This window comes from Hyperolius riggenbachi, chromosome 9, assembly GCF_040937935.1.
Source record: "Hyperolius riggenbachi isolate aHypRig1 chromosome 9, aHypRig1.pri, whole genome shotgun sequence".
Taxonomy (NCBI): Eukaryota; Metazoa; Chordata; class Amphibia; order Anura; family Hyperoliidae; genus Hyperolius; species Hyperolius riggenbachi.
In genome coordinates, this window is record NC_090654.1 from 143,499,796 (window position 1) to 143,519,775 (window position 19,980).

Genomic DNA, 19,980 nt, shown 5'->3' on the forward strand with positions numbered 1-19,980 from the left:
ATGTTATATAGTAAATGACGAGAATTCTGTTCCTGGTGGGGGCCATGTCTTTTGCCCACAGTTAAGGCTAACTCGTGATGTCATTTCTGCCCTTTACTTTTTTTTCTTGTCTCCTCCAATCGCTGAGTCGCCTCAGCCTTGCTTGTAAACACAAGTGAGTAGGGGATTAGGTTTCAGATAAGAAGCTGGCAGGGAAATAAAAGGGAAGAGGAGGAATAGATTATAGATAAAAATAACCCCCAGCATGCAATTCTTTGGCACGACTACTAAAGGGCCAGTGTTCCTTAAGTATGTGATAACTCAAAATCATAACAGCAGAAAAAGTTTTGAAAGTTTTGAATACAGGCTTAGCATCTTTATCACTTAATACACTCAGACCAGTTGCTGTTGAAATTTGATTTTTATGGTGACGATACCGCTTTAACAGCCTGTCTTTAACTTTAGAATTCTGGAGTTATTTTAAGGATTGAAGAGTTAACTTAAAGACAGAAGAGTTAACTTTAGGTTTGCCTGAGGTAAAATGTTTCCTGAATATGACATGCCTCATCACCATGGTGATAACTATAGAAACGTTATTGAAGACAGGAGATAAGCTTAGTGAATTGAGGCCAATGTATGAAGGACTTTGAGTTTTTTAACAGACAACTAGCAGTGGGAGGCATCTGTTATATGCATAGGCAGTATAGACCGTGTTAAAGCTATAAATACACCATCGATTTTTGTTGCTCAGTAAGATTGAATCCAAGTTGAGAACTGGTTTCCCTCAATGGCTCTGGCATCACTGTTAGTGATGTGTAATGCAGGATCACTAATTAGCTATGCCATTGTTCTTCTGCTTTTAGATCTCAGTAGAATAGAGCAGGCTGCTCACAGACAGCCAAGAATCATGATTACACAGCAATCATTCCTATACTGTCGCCTGAAAAAATGTCACAAATGAAGGTTGATGCTTACCAAACACACAATTGGAGAACCTAACTCCCAAACAGTTCTCTGCTGCTTTATAAAGCCTGCAGGCTGCTTATAAGCCAATGAAAAGTGCACACATAATACACCTAGCTTGCAGTGATAATCAAGCAAAAGCTGAGCAAGTCAGCCAATTAGTAGGAGAGGGCTTCAGTTGCATATAGACAATGGCTATATGACCAGCAGGGGGCACCAGCGTGCAGGATATTCCCTCTCATCTGCCCCCCTCCTAACTAAACTGCATGGGATACTACAATAATTAAAAACAATGGTGCATGAGCCAGCCTGGGGCCCCGGGAAGCCTGCAGGCTTTATAAAGCAGCAGAGAACTGTTTGGGAGTGAGATTCTCCAATTGTGTGTTTGGTAAGTTTTAGAGCAGTAGGAGACAGGCCTTGGATGTGGCAGCTCCAAGGTTTTGGCTGCGCTCACATATGGTGTTAGATGCTGGTTCTGGGGCCCCGGGCAGTGAGAGTTCCCGGGGCCCCAGGCTGGCTCATGCACCATTGTTTTTAATAAATGAAGGTTGATGAGCAATTCTTTTAGGCATCATGTATTCAAGAAAAAAAAACACACACTACCAGTATTTGCTGATCAACTGCCAAATGGTTTATTGTTCATAATAGGAAGTTAAAAGTCACATACATGTCCTACAAATTGGACCCAATTGATCCTCAATGTAAGTCACAAGTTATACACATCTACATCTCACTAATATTATAAATTCAAAAGTGTGGATGTTTGTTACTCAATCACGCAACAATGACAGCACCCTCATCCCCCCCTGCACTCCCGCAAACCCAACCATTACCAACAACACACATGCAATCAATATCTTATGGGGTCATCACCCCGAGATCACAACAGCTATGGAACTGGATGTATGATGACTATAAGAACTTAATCTATTGCCCTACAATATGAACTTATGATGGAACAGATGGTGCGATGACCATTGATGTAACAATGTGACCATTTTCAGGAGAGTTGATTTTATCTGGCTGCCACCTGGGAGTCGGGACCAGGAAGGGTTTTTTCCCTTTAAAGGTTAATTGGCCAAGCCTTGTTAGGATTCTCCTCCTTCTCTTGGATCAACTGGAAAATGTGAGGGTGCAGGACAGAAATGTACCTAATTTTTCCTTATTTATTCTCCTGGTTGAACTTGATGAACGGATGTCTTTTTTTCAACCAAACTATATTACTGTAAAAAAGTGTATATACAGTTTTTCACAAATGTGAATTTGTAACTTTTTTTTAACTACTTAAGTCAAACTGGAAGTACATATGTGTCCAGTTTGACTCTTTGTAACACAAGTAGGACATACTGGTACATCCTGTTAAGTAGTGGCAGGTGTGCGGGCCTGCTGCTTGTTGATGGCAGGATTTACACATCAGGGATTGATGAACGGGAACATGTGTTTCCTGAGCCATTCAAAGTGCCTTGGAATAAATGAAAATGACTCAGGTGCCATGTTCATTCATAAAAATGAAAGTAAGAAGTAGCATAAAAAATGATCAAACACTTCCTGGTAACCCAGAATAGTGTATAGAGCCGTCTTGTGGCCAAAAAGAAAAATTTAAAGAAAAATCCATTTAAAAAAATGACTCCTTTTATTCCCCCTTTCCCCCATAGTTTCCAAACAGTTTAAATAAAAATGTGTATATATATATATATATATATATATACATATATATATATAAATATATATAAGTATATATATATATATATATATATATATATTGAACTCAGCTTTTTTAATATGTATGTCATGTGTGTATATTACTGTTATTGTAGCATATAAGGGCTTGTAATTATTGATAGGGTACAAAAGCACAAAACAGAAAAAATACACCTTCATTTCCAAATAATGTATTGTCGCCATCTATTGTACTAGGAACATAATTTAAATGTTGTGATAGCCGCAACAAAATGGACAAGTAAAATGTGTGTTTTAACTATAGTAACATTGTTCATTTTAAAACTATATGGGGATGGAACTGGAGAAATAATGTATTTTTTCATTTTTAATAGATTTTTCCCTAAAATGCATCGAAAAATAAGTAACTACTGAAAAAAAAAAAAAACAAGATATAGATTATTTAGGTATGATAAGCAGTTATGGCCAAATGAATGGGAGGAGAGCTGAAAGGTGAAAATGACTTTGGCAGTATGGGTAAAAAAGCCTGTGGGGTGAAATGGGTAAAGGGCTGAACCGTACATTGATTTTAATACAGTAAGTTGAATGCATTAAGAAAGTATTTTTTCAAAAGGTAGTTTATACTGACTATCATGATCGTACAAGATAGTCCAGAGTAGGACTAGGTAATGGTTAGAATCTTATAGAAATGTATCTTGAATATAATTAATTTATAGTATTTGTTTCTGTAAATATGTAGTAAAAACAATGAGGAAATTTAAAAATAATAATGACCTTTTTGTTATGTTTTTTCTTCTTAAGGTGTACGACAAGAGGTTGCAGGCAAAGAGGTCACGAAGACTGTTCATTTCACTTTTCTAATTGGATGCGTCTTTGTAGCTTTTGTGGTGGGTGCCATCTTCTCAGGCCTCTTTGTTTCTTGTTACTGCAACCACATGTTTCAGAAGAACAAGCACATGGGCAAGGACCCAGAGACCAATCTTCAAAGACCTCTTTCCCTAAGGAGCCTGGCAAAGATGAATGGACTTTTAGACAACCAGTCAAAGGAAGGAATGGAAGCAACATCTCCAAAGCTTTATACCACCCTACTGCATGGTGAGAAAGAGCAACCAGTGGAAGCAACAAAAACTGGATCAAAAGAACACCCTGAGCTATCAGGACTTCCCACTCCAGAGTCCACCCCAGAACTGCCAATGAAGAACCTCAAAGCTTTCAAAAACCAGTGGGAAAGAAATCAGAACTGTAATAATGCCAAAGAAATCCAAAGCAGGAGCCCAGTTTTTCATTTCCCTGTCTCCAATTCCCAAGTGTTTCAATTTCCTAGCACCTTGGTCCTCCCCAGCAGCATGCACAGCTATGAACAGCCTTTCATTAGCTATGCAGATGATAAGAAGATGGTTAATTCTGATAGAGCTTTGATCCGTCACTCTCAGTGTTACCTACCCAAAGGAGTCGAAGTGACCACTCTAGATGAACTTCTAAAACATCTTCCAGAAGGTGGCATCTCACCAAGAAAGATGTCTGGTGTGATGGCAACTAGTCCCCAAGCTATCAGCCCTCATTCACCCATGTCATTTATGAACAGAGTACAACCCCAAATCCCAGACACAGAAAGTGCACCCTATTATAGCTCCTCAACACTTCCAAGAGACAGTTTGCCTAGAAGATTGGACATTCCACCAGATGTCAATCCTCAGACGTGCTTGGAAAAGCAATCTAGACATCCATCTCAGAGACATTCTCTGACCTCTGGGCACAAACTGTTAAACATAGGTCCAGGGCAATTGGTTTCCAGGCAACATAGCCTAGGACAACCAACCAGACAACATCCACCTCCTCTTCTCACAAGAATGCATTCAACAGGCACCCCAGTGCCAATGGAAAGCCACAACATCTATCTTTCTCGCCAGCATAGCTACACAGAGCAAACCCCAATGCAGAGGGGCATGGTGAAAAGGACCTTATCCTTAAGACCAGAAGTTTCATCTGCCCCTGTGTTTCTTCCATCATCCCCCATAAAGGATGCAAACCAGTTTCAGTATTAAGACACTTAATTGGCTGCTCTACCGACCAAAGGACACTTAGGACAGTTCTGAATTCAGTTGACTAAATGTGAAAAACAATGCTGTGAACTTTGCCTTGGTGTTCTGATATCTCCCTTGATCGCAACAATGTACTTCAAAACTATCTACTATCAAGTCATCTCCAGCAAATACTAGTGTTGCGTGAAAGGACTTTCGAGTGTTGGGCTATAGACAAACCAGTCTAAGCCACCAACACCTTTCAGAACTACCTTGTTGCTTGATAGTAACAACCCATGGAATGCATTTCAAGGGCAGGTGACTGCTTTTAACACTAAAGTATTCTACCTATTGACTTTGAAAGCCTTTTACTGGTAGTCTGTTTCTTTTACATGTTAGTATCCAGGGGCCTGAAGTCCATAATGTGCCTGGAGACTGGAGAACAAGCCCTATCTTCTAGTTGGTTAATAGCACTTTGTAAAGGGTATACACATAGCAGCATCTCCAAAAATATGGGTCAATATGATGGACTAAGCTGTGTCCCTGGGCCGAAGCAGACCATAAACAAAGAACGTGAATTTAGCCATCACAATTTTTATGGCAAACTTGGTTGACATGAATGGATACCTCAAAAGGAATAGAGCAAATGTAAATTAATTTATATATACATCTGTGTATATATAGAAAGATATATAAATATATTTCACAATCTAACTCCATATAAAAGGAGGTTTATTTACCCTACTGTGTAGGGGCAAGAGACTCAATTCTATATTATTAATTCTAAAATGTATAGACTTACATTCATGAAGAAATAGTGGGCTGAGGGCACCTGAGCAAATATGTAGTGTGACCCATGCAATCACATAAGTAACAAAAAAGTGACCACAGCATCATAATTATCACACCGTATCAGTATCATGGCAACCTGTCTCATATTGGTTGTTCTGAAATCACCAATGACTGGCTAAAAACAACAAGTATGTTTAATGTTAGGGTGATGTACAACAGCCAAGCTATAAGCACTATGTGCTTAAAGTCAGTGGGAGCAAACTCTTGCTCCTTGATCGCACCATCAGACTGAGTAGGCCTAGATGGAGATGTACCGGGCCTTGTGAATTTGCTCCTGTTTTTAATCCAGTTAGCTCAATGGATAGTCTGTGTACATGTGTGCCTTATTTCAACCTAGTATTATGAACAGTGAGATTGTAGCAACACAAGTCTATCATTTTTTGTGACTGAGGGGTCCACCATTTGTAAAGGGTGCTTTTCTCTTGTGGAGCATCTTAGCTCTCCAATTGCATACACTATCAGGACTTAGCTTTTCCAAGGCCATAACAGAATATAAGGTGCTGGTGCCTTGGTTAATTTCTGTTCTGCTACTTTGCTTTGGCTTGTCTCTCAACGATAATAAAATGCTCACAAGATATTGAATACCACCCACTCCCATTTCCCACATTTAATATGCTCAAGCATCCCCTTTAGTAGGAAGCTGCACCTTACTAACCAAAATGTTTAAAAACTCACATCCCGTATATAACATGCAGGATTTTTTTAATTCTGTTGTAACATATAATACTGCAAGGATTTGCTATCTAATTCTGACAGTAAAAATTGTATTAATTATTGCAATAAATATTGTTTCAGCCACAGATAACATGAAAATAACAGATATCAAGAACTGCATCAGTGTCCCATAACAATAAACAGTCTAACCAAATCATTTGGTTGCTACTGTGACCTTTAATAATATACATTAATTTTTGATTTAGTAAATTGCTTCTCATATCTACCTTTTTGACATGTGAAGCTTCAACCTATACTGTTGTTTTATCAAACACAGTCTCTCAACCATATGGAGATCATGGTAGATAATGTTTAAATTGCTGGATGCCAGATAAACAGAAGGACTTTTCATGCTTTCAGCATGTCCAGCTTGAGAGATTTGTACCGAGGGACTCTAGACATCTGAAGAGTTCCCATTTAAACCAGGTACCATGTCCAGTTTGCTAAGCCAAACTCTTAAAAAAAAAACATACTCAAGGAAATCCCTACTAGCAACATGTTAATGTGTTTGACAGTCCTACATAATGAGATGCCAGTTTCCTTAGTAGCAGATGAGATGTACTCTGTAAAATGAGTGTTATACTGGGTACCATAAAATAAATAACTAAGTAGCTGTCTAAAGGGCTGATTCACAAAGCTTTTCTGTTGAATTATCTTACCTTAGTTAATAACTCACAGTTTATCTCTCCTTAAATGAATTAACACATGATTTATCTCTGCTTATCTAACTTAACTCCTGATTTGTCTCTCCTTAAAGTGGACCTGAACTATTGCACAGTACCGAAGAAACACAGAGAGAAATGCACCCTGTATGTATTTAGAGAGTTTAGCCTGGTTAATTCCCCCTCATTTGTGTCTAATCACAAGTTGTAATCTGATCTCCCCCTGTGTCACATGACTGTCTATGGCAGAGATGGCAGATATTGCCATTTGAAAGCAATGGAGGTTAACAATATGTCTGCTTCCTTGAATCAGGAAGTAGAAACAGTGCAGATCTATTTTAGGATTTGTTTCAGGTGTAACAAAGAAATGTTTTTTGTTTAAAGGTTATGTTGCTGCGTATCTTTTAGAGCAGAGAGGATGCTCTGAGTTCAGGTCCGCTTTAACTGACTTAACTCATGATTTATCACTCCTTATTTGTTTCTCTCATGCATTAACTCTCCTTACAGCTAAGGTGAGAAATAAGTAAGCTTTGTGAATCAACCCCTAACTCTGAAAACGGTCTATGACCTTGCTCATTTCCCCTTTTATAAGCAACACTTTCCTCCAGAACCCTTAGGCTGTGCAGCTCACATGAGTGAATAACCTAGTGTTACTCATTAAAGGGAACCTAAACTGAGAGGGATATGGATGTTTCCTTTTAATCAATACCAGTTGCCTGGCAGTCCTGATCCCTTTGGCTGAAGTAGGGCTGAATCACACACCTGAAACAAGCATGCAGCTAATCCAGTCTGACTTCAGTCAGAGCACCTGATCTGCATGCTTGTTCAGGGGCTGTGGCTGAAAGTATTGGCAACACAGGATAAGCAGGAGAGTCAGGCAACTGGTATTATGTTAAAAGGAAAAATCCATATCCTTCTCAGTTTAGGTTCCCTTTAAGGACTGACATCATCTGCATTTTTATAAAGACATTGAATGTAAAATTTGTAATAAAAATTCAAAAATAAAAAACCCAATTCTGCTTTATCTGAATGTTTGACTAGTATGATACTTTATTTATGCTGAAAAGAGTGGTGTAGACTGGGTCAGAATCAGCATATAATGTCTGAAGCTCATACTACCTCCACTTTTCACACACATGGGCCTCAATTCACAGAGCTTTATCAAACACTTTATCAAACGTTTGATAATTTTCCTCATGGGTAAAATCTCATTTTGAATTCACTCAGGTGTTGTAGATTTATCGAATGTTTTATCGATGAAATGATCAATAAATCTATAACACCTTCGTGAATTCAAAATTAGATTTTACCCATGAGGAAAATTATCAAACGTTTGATAAAGTGTTTGATAAAGCTCTGTGAATTGAGGCCATAGAGAATGAAAACCCACTCATTATGTGTTTTGTTGTTTCTGCTCAGTGGCAGCCTATTAAGTGTTCCTGAATGAAAATACATGCACTATTGACCTTTTTATATCTCCCTCTGCTCTCAGAAGTTGTATTCTGCTAGGGAAACATTTATGGCTGTAATTTGATTTTCAGTGATGTTTACTATATTCCCAACAAGTTACCAACAAGACAAAAGCTGTCACTTCATGCCTAAAAATTAACGATTTCAGGCAGCAAGATAAACCAAGTAAAACAGCCTGGTTATTAATGTTTTGCACTGTACATACATGTTTCTCATCATGTTACATGTCACCTCGAGTACTTCAGAGACACTGAAGCAGAAAAAAAAATTATGATATAATGAATTGGTTGTGTAGTACAGCTAAGAAATAAAGCATTAGGAGCAGAGACAAAAGTCTAATATTGGTTTCCAGTACAGGAAGCGTTAAACTCCAGTTGTTATCTATTCAAATAGCCATTGAGCTCTGCGACTTTGAAAGTTGCAGAGAGCTCTGACTTCTGATTAGGTTATCTCTGCTGTATTGTGTTTTTCTTTGGCAGGGAACAGTTCAGGACAGGTCAAAAGTTCACTGCCTGTTCTGTAAAAACTTTTAGGGCCTGTAGAATGCTGAGTAATGTGTAAACTGCAAATATTAGAGAATGATGCAATGTTATTAAAAAAAAAAGCTGTATAACTGAAATTAAAAATATGAGAATATTTTTTTTTGCTTCCAATGTTCTAGTAATTACCCCTACTACACAACCAATTCATGATATCATCATTTTTTTTTTCGCTTCAGTGTCTCTTTAACCACTTGCCGACCGCCCACAGCCGATGGGCGGCGGCAAGGGCTGGGCCTAAATGACCGCAATACGCCCATCGGCGGCGGTGGGCGTGGTTATGCGGCGATCGCGTCATCCATGACGCGATCAGCCGCCGGCAACAGGCTCCGCCCTCCCTTGCGCAGTAACCCGCCAGCCGTTCGGAAGCGCCGGCGGGTTACTAGCTACCGGATCGCCACAATACAAATGTATAATACGCTTTGTAATGTATACAAAGCGTATTATACAGGCTGCCTCCTGCCCTGGTGGTCCCAGTGATCGAGGGACCACCAGGGCAGGCTGCAGCCATGCAGGTAAGCACCCAAGCACACTGATCTGCCCCCCCTTCCCTCTGATCGCCCACAGCACCCCTCAGAGACCCCCCCCTGCCCACCCCTCAGACCCTTGTTTACACCCAATCACCCCCCTAATCACCCATCAATCACTCCCTGTCACTATCTGTCAACGCTATTTTTTTATTAGGTCCTAAACTGCCCCCTGGGGGCTCCTGATCACCCCCCACACTCTCAGATCCTCCCCAGACCCCCCCCCCCCTGTACTGTATACATCTATCCTTCCTTGTAATCACCCGTCAATCACCACCTGTCACTGCCACCTATCAGATCAGACCCTAACCTGCCTCTTACGGGCATCTGATCACCCACACCATCGTATCGCCCGCAGACCCACGCTCAGATCACCTCCAAAGTGCATTGTTTACATCTGTTCTGCCATCTAATCACCCACTGATCGCCCATCAGTCACCGCCTGTCACCACCTGTCACTGCTACCCATCAGATCAGACCCCTATCTGCCCCTAGGGCACCCAGTCATCCGCCAACACCCTCAGGATGCCCTCAGACCCCCCCAGACCTCCCCCCCTGTGTACTGTATACATCTATTATCACCTGTCATTCACCCCATCACCACCTGTCACTGCCACCCATCAGATCAGACCCTAACCTGCCTCTTATGGGCATCTGATCACCCACCCACACCATCAGATCACCTGCAGACCCACCCTCAGATCACCTCCAAAGTGCATTGTTTACATCTGTTATGCCATATAATCACCCACTGATCACCAATCAATCACCCCCTGTCACTGCTACCAATCAGATCAGACCCTATTCTGCCCCTTGGGCACCCAATCACCCGCCCACACCCTCAGAATGCCCTCAGACCCCAGCCCTGATCACCTCGCCAGTGCATTGCTTGCATCTATTCCCCCCTCTAATCACACCTTGAGACACCCATCAATCACCTCCTGTCACCCCCTAGCACACCTAGCCATCAGATCAGGCCCTAATTTGCCCCGTGTGGGCTCCTGATCACTCGGCCACACCCTCAGACCCCCTTCCGATCACCTCCCCAGACCCAAGTGCATTGATTGCATCTATTTTCCCCTGTAATCACCCCCTGAGACACCCATCAATCGCATGCCCATGTTCTCTGCTGCCATGTCCAGGTCACGATTTGAGAACATCCTGCGCTTCCTGCACTTCAGTGCCAATACAACCTGTCATCTAAGAGGCCACCCTGCTTATGACCGGTTCCTCAAAATTCGCCCCCTCATAGACCACCTGTCATCAAAATTTGCAGATGCTTATACTCCTGAACAGTCATTTTGAAGCATTTAGTTTCCAGACTCCTCACGATTTTGGGCCTCTAAAATGCCAGGGCAGTATAGGAACCCCACAAGTGACCCCATTTTAGAAAAAAGACAACCCAAGGTATTCCGTTAGGTGTATGACGAGTTCATAGAAGATTTTATTTTTTGTCTAAAGTTAGCGGAAATTGATTTTTATTGTTTTTTTTTCACAAAGTGTCATTTTCCACTAACTTGCAACAAAAAATAAAATCTTCTATGAACTCACCATACACCTAACGGAATACCTTGGGGTGTTTTCTTTCTAAAATGGGGTCACTTGTGGGGTTCCTATACTGCCCTGGCATTTTAGGGGCCCTAAATCGTGAGGAGTAGTCTAGAAACCAAATGCCTCAAAATGACCTGTGAATAGGACGTTGGGCCCCTTAGCGCACCTAGGCTGCAAAAAAGTGTCACACATGTGGTCTCGCCGTACTCAGGAGAAGTAGTATAATGTGTTTTGGGGTGTATTTTTACACATACCCATGCTGGGTGGGAGAAATCTCTCTGTAAATGGACAATTGTGTGTAAAAAAAAAAATAAAAAAATTGTCATTACAGAGATATTTCTCCCACCCAGCATGGGTATATGTAAAAATACACCACAAAACACATTATACTACTTCTCCTGAGTACAGCAGTACCACATGTGTGGCACTTTTTTGCAGCCTAACTGCGCTAAGGGGCCCAAAGTCCAAAGAGTACCTTTAGGATTTCACAGGTCATTTTGAGACATTTGGGTTCAAGACTACTCCTCACGGTTTAGGGCCCCTAAAATGCCAGGGCAGTATAGGAACCCCACAAGTGACCCCATTTTAGAAAGAAGACACCCCAAGGTATTCTGTTAGGTGTATGACGAGTTCATAGAAGATTTTATTTTTTGTCACAAGTTAGCGGAAATTAATTTTTGTTTTTCTTTTCACAAAGTGTTAATTTCCACTAACTTGTGACAAAAAATAAAATCTTCTATGAACTCGCCATACTCCTAATGGAATACCTTGGGGTGTCTTCTTTCTACAATGGGGTCATTTGTGGGGTTCCTATACTGTCCTGGCATTTTAGGGGCCCTAAACCGTGAGGAATAGTCTTGAAACCAAATGTCTCAAAATGACCTGTGAAATCCTAAAGGCACTCATTGGACTTCGGGCCCCTTAGCGCAGTCAGGGTGCAAAAAAGTGCCACACATGTGATATCGCTGTACTCAGGAGAAGTAGTATAATGTGTTTTGGGGTGTATTTTTACACATACCCATGCTGGGTGGGAGAAATCTCTCTGTAAATGGACAATTGTGTGTAAAAAAAATCAAAACCTTGTCATTTACAGAGACATTTCTCCCACCCAGCTTGGGTATGTGTTAAAATACACCCCAAAACACATTATACTACTTGTCCTGAGTGCGGCAATACCACATGTGTGGCACTTTTTTGCAGCCTAATTGCGCTAAGAGGCCCAAAGTCCAATGAGCACCTTTAGGCTTTACAGGGGTGCTTACAATTTAGCACCCCCCAAAATGCCAGGACAGTAAACACACCCCACAAATGACCCCATTTTGGAAAGTAGACACTTCAAGGTATTCAGAGAGGGGCATGGTGAGTCCGTGGCAGATTTCATTTTTTTTGGTCACAAGTTAACAGAAATGGAAACTTTTTTTTTTTTGTCTCAGTGTCATTTTCCGCTAACTTGTGACAAAAAATAAAATCTTCTATGAACTCACCATGCCTCTCAGTGAATACTTTGGGATGTCTTCTTTCCAAAATGGGGTCATTTGGGGGGTATTTATACTATCCTGGAATTTTAGCACCCTTATGAAACCTGACAGGTGCTCAGAAAAGTCAGAGATGCTTCAAAATGGGAAAATTCACTTTTGGCACCATAGTTTGTAAACGCTATAACTTTTACCCAAACCAATAAATATACACTGAATGGTTTTTTTTTTTATCAAAGACATGTAGCACAATAAATTTGGACAAAAATGTATACAGAAATGTTACTTTATTTGACAAATTTTATCACAGAAAGTTAAAAAAAAATCATTTTTTTGACAAAATTCATGTCTTTTTTGATGAATATAATAAAAACTAAAACTCGCAAATAGCACCAAAAGAAAGCTGTATTAGTGACAAGAAAAGGAGGTAAAATTCATTTGGATAGTAGGTTGTATGACTGAGCAATAAACCGTGAAAGCTGCAGTGTTCTGCATGGAAAAAAAGGCTCTGGTCCTTAAGGGGCGAAAAGACTGTGGTCCTTAAGTGGTTAAAAACAAATAATTATGTCAGCCTTAATATTCACTTCAAGAGTACTTTAACTACTTGCCGACCGCGTTACGCCGTCGGGCGTGGCCACGGCGACAGCCCCAGGAATTTTTTATATATATATATATATATATATATATATATATATATACATAAAAAACACTATATAACTAAATACACATTGGGGGAGCGATCAGACCCCACCAGCAGAAAGCTCTGTTGGTGGGGAGAAAAGGGGGGGGGGGTTGAATCACTTGTGTGCTGAGTTGTGCAGTCCTGCACTGCAGCGAGGCCTTAAAGCTGCAGTGGCCCATTTACAGAAAAATGGCCTGGTCTTTAGAGGGGTTTAACACTGCGGTCCTCAAGTGGTTATACAATACCAGTTGCCTGACAGTCCTGCTGTTCCTTTGCCTGGTAGACATCATGCAATTTCCCGTCGATCGTATTTCTGATACATTTTCCAATCATTTCTGTTCAAAATCGATAAAAAAAAAAAAAATCAGATTGGACCTGGTAGAAATGATTGATTCGACCTGTCAATCTGATGGAAAATTGCATGGTGTGTACCAGGCATAATAATTTAAGCCATAGTTCCTGCTCTGACTAAAGTCCATGATTTCAGCAGTGTTTGAATCACACACCTGAAACAAGCATGTGGCTAATTATTTTTATTATTTAGTATTTACTGTATATGTAGTGTACATCTTCCACAGCGCTGTAGACAATACAAAGTCTTTACTGTCCGTCAGAGAAGCTCACAATCTAATCCCTACCATAGTCTAGGGCCAATTTAGGGTGAAGTCAATTAACTTCTCTGTATGTTTTGGGGAGCCTGGAGGAAATCCACACAGACATGGAGTGTACTATCCACTACACCACCACTGTCCAAATTTAGTCAGACTTCAGTCAGAACTTGGTCTATGGCTAAAAGAATTAGAGGCAGAGAACAGACAGGCAGTTTATATTGTTTTTTTAAAGACAAAATTTATTGCAATGTATCCTTTTATAACAAGAACAATTAGGCAGTGCTCACCGTAAACAGCCAGTGGGCCCACCAAACTACAACTAAGAACAAAATAAATATTGTTTAAAAGTAAATAAATGTCCGCTTCCATATCCCTCTCACTTCAGGTGTGTTCTAAAGGACAACTGAAGTGAGAGAAATATGGAGGCTTCCATATTTATTTCCTTTAAACAACGCATATTGCCTGCATGTCCTTCTGATCATCTGCTTTTAATACTTTGTCACAGACCCTGAAAAAGCATGCAGATCAGATGTTTGACTTAAGTTTGACTGCATTTGCCACATACTTGTTTCAGGTGTGTGATTCAGACATTGCTGGTGGATGAAAGATCAGCAGAATGCCAGGCAACTAGTATTGTTTAAAAAGCAATACATGGCGACTTCCGGTTCCGGAGCCTGTGATGGAAGACAGAGGGTAGTGGAGCTCCTACAAGCCAGACAGACCATAGCTCACACACCCCTACAAACCGCTCGGTTTCTTTGCAGCTGAGCTGCCCACAGCCCCCTGCACTCAGGGATGCTCGCATGGACCACTACCTGACACGAGCATGCTCCCGGGGAGAATCCTCTGACTTCCCTGCACGTGGCAAGTTGGGGCCCCGCAAGGGGAAACGCGGACACCGCTCTGATCCAGGCGCTTCACAGCAGGACTGGGGAGAGGAATCTGACAACCCATTGATTATAAAAGATTCACTGATTTTCATTACGCACCTACTGTAAGTTGTACCTTCTTGTCTATCTTTTATGCATGCTATGATATGGGCCCTGATAGGAGACATCTGCGCCTCTGTTGCTCATCTTTCTCTGAGATGTTCCTGACATTAAAATTATTTTGTGGAATGTGAAAGGGCTCCATTCCCCAATCAAAAGAGCCCAGGTTCTCAGAAATCATAAATAAAAAAACAGGAGTTTTAATATTAATCAGTAAACACCTCAGAGGCAAGGTTGAGCCAATATACTCAGACAAAGAGGGCAGATGTGTCGCTATCAGAATTAATATTCCTGGAGATTGTTTAGCTATTTACAATATACAGGTATATGGTCCCCACGATGGCAAAGCCGCCTTTTTTCAAGATATAAGTACTCACCTGTTGATGCCTGTTGACAGAATCTAGCTCTAATATAATAGTAGGAGGAGACTTTAATAAAGTAATGCACACTATGGAAGGCTGGAAACCTCCAGACCTACCCCTCTTAATTTCAAATCCACCCACCTCTCCGACTTCACTTGTCCTTAAGTACTACAAGACAACTGGCGATATTTACACCTGTACGATAGGGAATATACATTCTATCCCCCCCCCCCCCCCCCCCCCATCACTCCTTCTTCAGGCTAGACTACCTCTTTACAAGTACATCCCTAATCCCCAGATTAAACTTGGCCACCATACATGATCTTATCGTATCAGATCATACTCCTATTTCCTATTTCAATCACCTTATCTGAACAAACCCCCAGAGGCTCTGACTTCATATGGAGATTCCCCAACCATTTAAATAGCGCTGAAGAATTTCATTTACTAATGCGCTCCTGGGGGTTAGAATACTGTGGTGATAATGCTCCCCATAAAAGAACTCCCCCTCTTTATTGGGACTCAGCTAAAGCGGTCCTTTGGGGCCCTATTATCTCCGATGTTAACTATAAAAAGAAAACATTGGCTAAAGAATATGCCCATCAGTTATACCTAGTGAGACAAGCATATTTACAATATAAACATACTCCCACCCCTCAATCAACAGAACAATGGCTCAAAGCCAAAGCACTTGCTGATAAATGGCTTAAAGGGATACTTAACCACTTGAGGACCCAGCCTTTACCCCCTCCCCCCCTTAAGGACCAGCGCTCATTTAGAAGATCTGTGCTGGGTGGGCTCTACAGCCCCCAGCACAGATCAAACAACAGGCAGAGCGACCAGATTGCCCCCCTTTTTTCCCCACTAGGGGGATGATGTGCTGGGGGGGGGTCTGATCGCTCCTACCTGCATGTGGCTGGCGGGGGGGGGGGGCATCTCAAAGCCCCCTCCACCGCAGGATTCCCCCTCTCCTCCCTCCCTGCCCCAGAAATCAGAGGCTGCACAGGAACGGATCTGTCCTGTGCAGCCTCTAACTGGCTCCTGCCTGTCATGTGACAGCGATCCCCGGCCGCTGATTGGCCGGGGATCGCTGATTTAGTACAACGCTGCTACTGTTAGCAGCGTTGTACAAATGTAAACAAAGCGGATTATTTCCGCTTGTGTTTACATTTAGCCTGCGAGCCGCGATCGGTGGCCCGCAGGCTATTCACGGAGCCCCCCGCCGTGAATTGACAGGAAGCAGCCGGTCGCGCAAGCGGCTGTTTCCTGATTAATTAGCCTGCAGCCGGCGACGCAGATGTGCGTCGCTGGTCCTGCAGCTACCACTTTGCCGACGCGCGTTATGAGTGCGCGGTCGGCAAGTGGTTAAGGCAGAGAAAATATGAGTTTTACTCACCCGGGGCTTCTACCAGCCCCCTGCATAGGAGGTGGTTGTTTTTTAAAGTACTCTTCAATTTCTTTACCAAGCATCTCAGCAAATTATTCCCTTCCCAACAAGGATACATTCAATCTCCATGTATAGTTCTTTCTCAGTGTCCCCAAATCCTACAGACAGTTTCACCGAGGCATGATCAGATAACGTAGCCATACCAATACTCAAACAGACAAACACAGAACATTTATATCGCGCTTTTCTCCTGGCGGACTCAAAGCACCAGAGCTGCAGCCACTAGGACGTGCTCTATAGGCAGTAGCAGTGTTAGGGAGACTTGCCCAAGGTCTACTACTGAATAGGTACTCGAGTCTAATTTTTCAGATAGTACAGGTCCTTCTCAAAAAATTAGCATATTGTGATAAAGTTCATTATTTTCTGTAATGTACTGATAAACATTAGACTGTCATATATTTTAGATTCATTACACACAACTGAAGTAGTTTAAGCCTTTTATTGTTTTAATATTGATGATTTTGGCATACAGCTCATGAAAACCCAAAAATCCTATCTCAAAAAATTAGCATATCATGAAAAGATTCTCTAAACGAGCTATTAACCTAATCATCTGAATCAACTAATTAACTCTAAACACCTGCAAAAGATTCCTGGGGCTTTTAAAAACTCCCAGCCTGGTTCATTAGTCAAAACCACAATCATGGGTAAGACTGCCGACCTGACTGCTGTCCAGAAGGTCATCATTGACACCCTCAAGCAAGAGGGTAAGACACAGAAAGAAATTTCTGAACGAATGGGGAGGAAAAAGTGTGGCAGAAAACGCTGCACAACAAGAAATGGTGACCGGACCCTGAGGACGATTCTGGAGAAGGACCGATTCCAGACCTTGGAGGACTTGCGGAAGCAGTGGACTGAGTCTGGAGTAGAAACATCCAGAGCCACCGTGTACAGGCGTGTGCAGGAAATGGGCTACAGGTGCCGCATTCCCCAGGTCAAGCCACTTTTGAACCAGAAACAGCGGCAGAAGCGCCTGACCTGGGCTACAGAGAAGCAGCACTGGACTGTTGCTCAGTGGTCCAAAGTACTTTTTTCGGATGAAAGCAACTTTTGCATGTCATTCGAAAATCAAGGTGCCAGAGTCTGGAGGAAGACCGGGGAGAGAGAAATTCCAAAATGCCTGAAGTCCAGTGTCAAGTACTCACAGTCAGTGATGGTCTGGGATGCCATGTCAGCTGCTGGTGTTGGTCCACTGTGTTTTATCAAGGGCAGGGTCAATGCAGCTAGCTATCAGGAGATTTTGGAGCACTTCATGCTTCCATCTGCTGAGAAAGCTTTATGGAGATGAAGATTTCATTTTTCAGCATGACCTGGCACCTGCTCACAGTGCCAAAACCACTGGTAAATAGTTTACTGGCCATGGTATTGCTGTGCTCAATTGGCCTGCCAACTCTCCTGACCTGAACCCCATAGAGAATCTGTGGGATATTGTGAAGAGAAAGTTAAGAGACGCAGGACCCAACACTCTGGATGAGCTTAAGGCCGCTATCGAAGCATCCTGGGCCTCCATAACGCCTGAACAGTGCTCCATGCCACGCTGCATTGAAGCAGTCATTTCTGCAAAAGGATTCATGACCAAGGGCTTGATTCACAAAGCGGTGATAACTCAGTTATCACGCCTAAAAGACTTTAGGCGTGATAAGCGGTGCAAAGCTGAGTTATCACCGATTTGTGCTGCTCTTCGCGCGAAGCTCCCGCGCGCAAAGTTTTGCGCGCGTAGCGCACCGCGCTGCGCGCGCAAAGTCCCATTGGGCTCAATGGACGCTGCGCGCGAAGCAGGGCACACTGCGCGCGCAGCGCGGTGCGCTACGCGCGCAAAACTTTGCGCGCGGGAGATCGCGCGAGTTTCTTCTTATCACTCCTAAACTGAGTTTAGGCGTGATAAAGGGCTTTTCACAGGCGTGCAAACACTTTGCACCGCTTTGTGAATCAAGCCCCAAGTATTGAGTGCATAACTGAACATAATTATTTGAAGGTTGACTTTTTTTTGTTTTAAAAACACTTTTCTTTTATTGGTCGGATGAAATATGCTAATTTTTTGAGATAAGAATTTTGGGTTTTCATGAGCTGCATGCCAAAATCATCAATATTAAAACAATAAAAGGCTTGAACTACTTCAGTTGTGTGTAATGAATCTAAAATATATGAACGTCTAATGTTATTCAGTACATTACAGAAAATAATGAACTTTATCACAATATGCACATTTTTTGAGAAGGACCTGTAGGTTGTAGGAATCAATACTAGGGTCAAGAACAAAGGTAAAATCTTCAGTTACCACCCATGAGCCTTCTGCAAACTCATCAAGGGTCCTCAGGGCAGCAGCGCCGTATGATGTAAACACAGGGGATTTCTTCCCCGCGTGTTTACATTTCGCCTGCGAGCCACGATCGAAGGCTCGCATGCTGTTCACGGAGACACCCTCCGTGAACTGACATGGGAAGGTCGCTAGAATGAGCGGCCGTTTCCATGCAAAACAACTTACAACCTGCCGCCGCCTATCGGCGTTAGGCAGTCGGTAAGTGGTTTTAAGGGCAGAAATCACATTGAATGCTAAATTGCAGGCCTAAAGTGCTTTAAAACATCTTGCATGTGTATACATCAATCAGGGAGTGTAATTAGAGTACTGCTTCACACTGACACACCAAACTCAATGTGTAACGCACCTCAAACAGCTGTTTGCGTAATGCAGGCCGTGCTGGACTGGTGCGCAACATGGCCAGAGTGCAGGCCGTGGCGGTTTTCAAGCCCATATGGCCGCCGGGCTGTGGTAGCTCAATGATAGAACAACAGTCACTGTCCAGCTAATCAAATTTGGTTTGACCACAATGAAGCAATGACCTTATTATCTTTGGTGTGCCGTCCCCACCCGAGACACTCATATAGCCGGCGGCCATTGCTTCATTGTGATACGCAAGCCCCTTCACCGCGGCAAAGTAATGATCACGAAGAGGAATGGGCACATGTACATGCCTTTTGTTTTGTTGTTGCAGCCGCCCGCAGTGCAGCCAAAAAAATTAGGCAGGCATGTACACACACCAGAAAAATTAGTATAGCGCCCACTGCTAGCAGCGGCCTTAAAAATTCAGGAATCCGCCTAGAGTCCTGGACCCTGTTGGTGGTAGCGGAGAAGGCAACCAGCCTGCAGGCAGAGATGCTGTGTGTGGGGACTGACTTAGTCTTGGGCAGGCAGTAGCCACCCGGGATCCATGCCTCATTAATTTTGATAAAGGTGAGGTACTGAACACTTTTGTGACTTAGGCGACCTCTCTTCTCAGTGACAATGCCTCCAGCTGCACTGAAGGTCCTTTCTGACAGGACGCTTGCGGCAGGGCAAGAGAGAAGTTGGATGGCAAATTGGGACAGCTCTGGCCACAGGTCAAGCCTGCGCACCCAGTAGCTGCTCGCAGTGTCTACATCCACAGTTAAGGCCAAGTAGTCGGCTACCTGCTGGTC

The 19,980-nt window shown here is 42.5% G+C and overlaps 1 protein-coding gene across 7 annotated transcripts in view; it reads left to right on the forward strand.

The window, feature by feature from the left end:
• The window catches only part of SEMA6C (semaphorin 6C), a 464,232-nt gene extending 456,331 nt beyond the window's left edge, over positions 1–7,901 (forward strand). For all 7 annotated transcript variants that reach the window (XM_068253590.1, XM_068253592.1, XM_068253589.1 and 4 more), the window contains one exon: positions 3,424–7,901. In XM_068253590.1, the coding sequence (XP_068109691.1) occupies positions 3,424–4,667 (1,244 nt within the window). In that variant the 3' untranslated portion in view covers positions 4,668–7,901. The remainder of the gene's footprint in view (positions 1–3,423) is intronic.
• Positions 7,902–19,980: the final 12,079 nt, after the last annotated feature.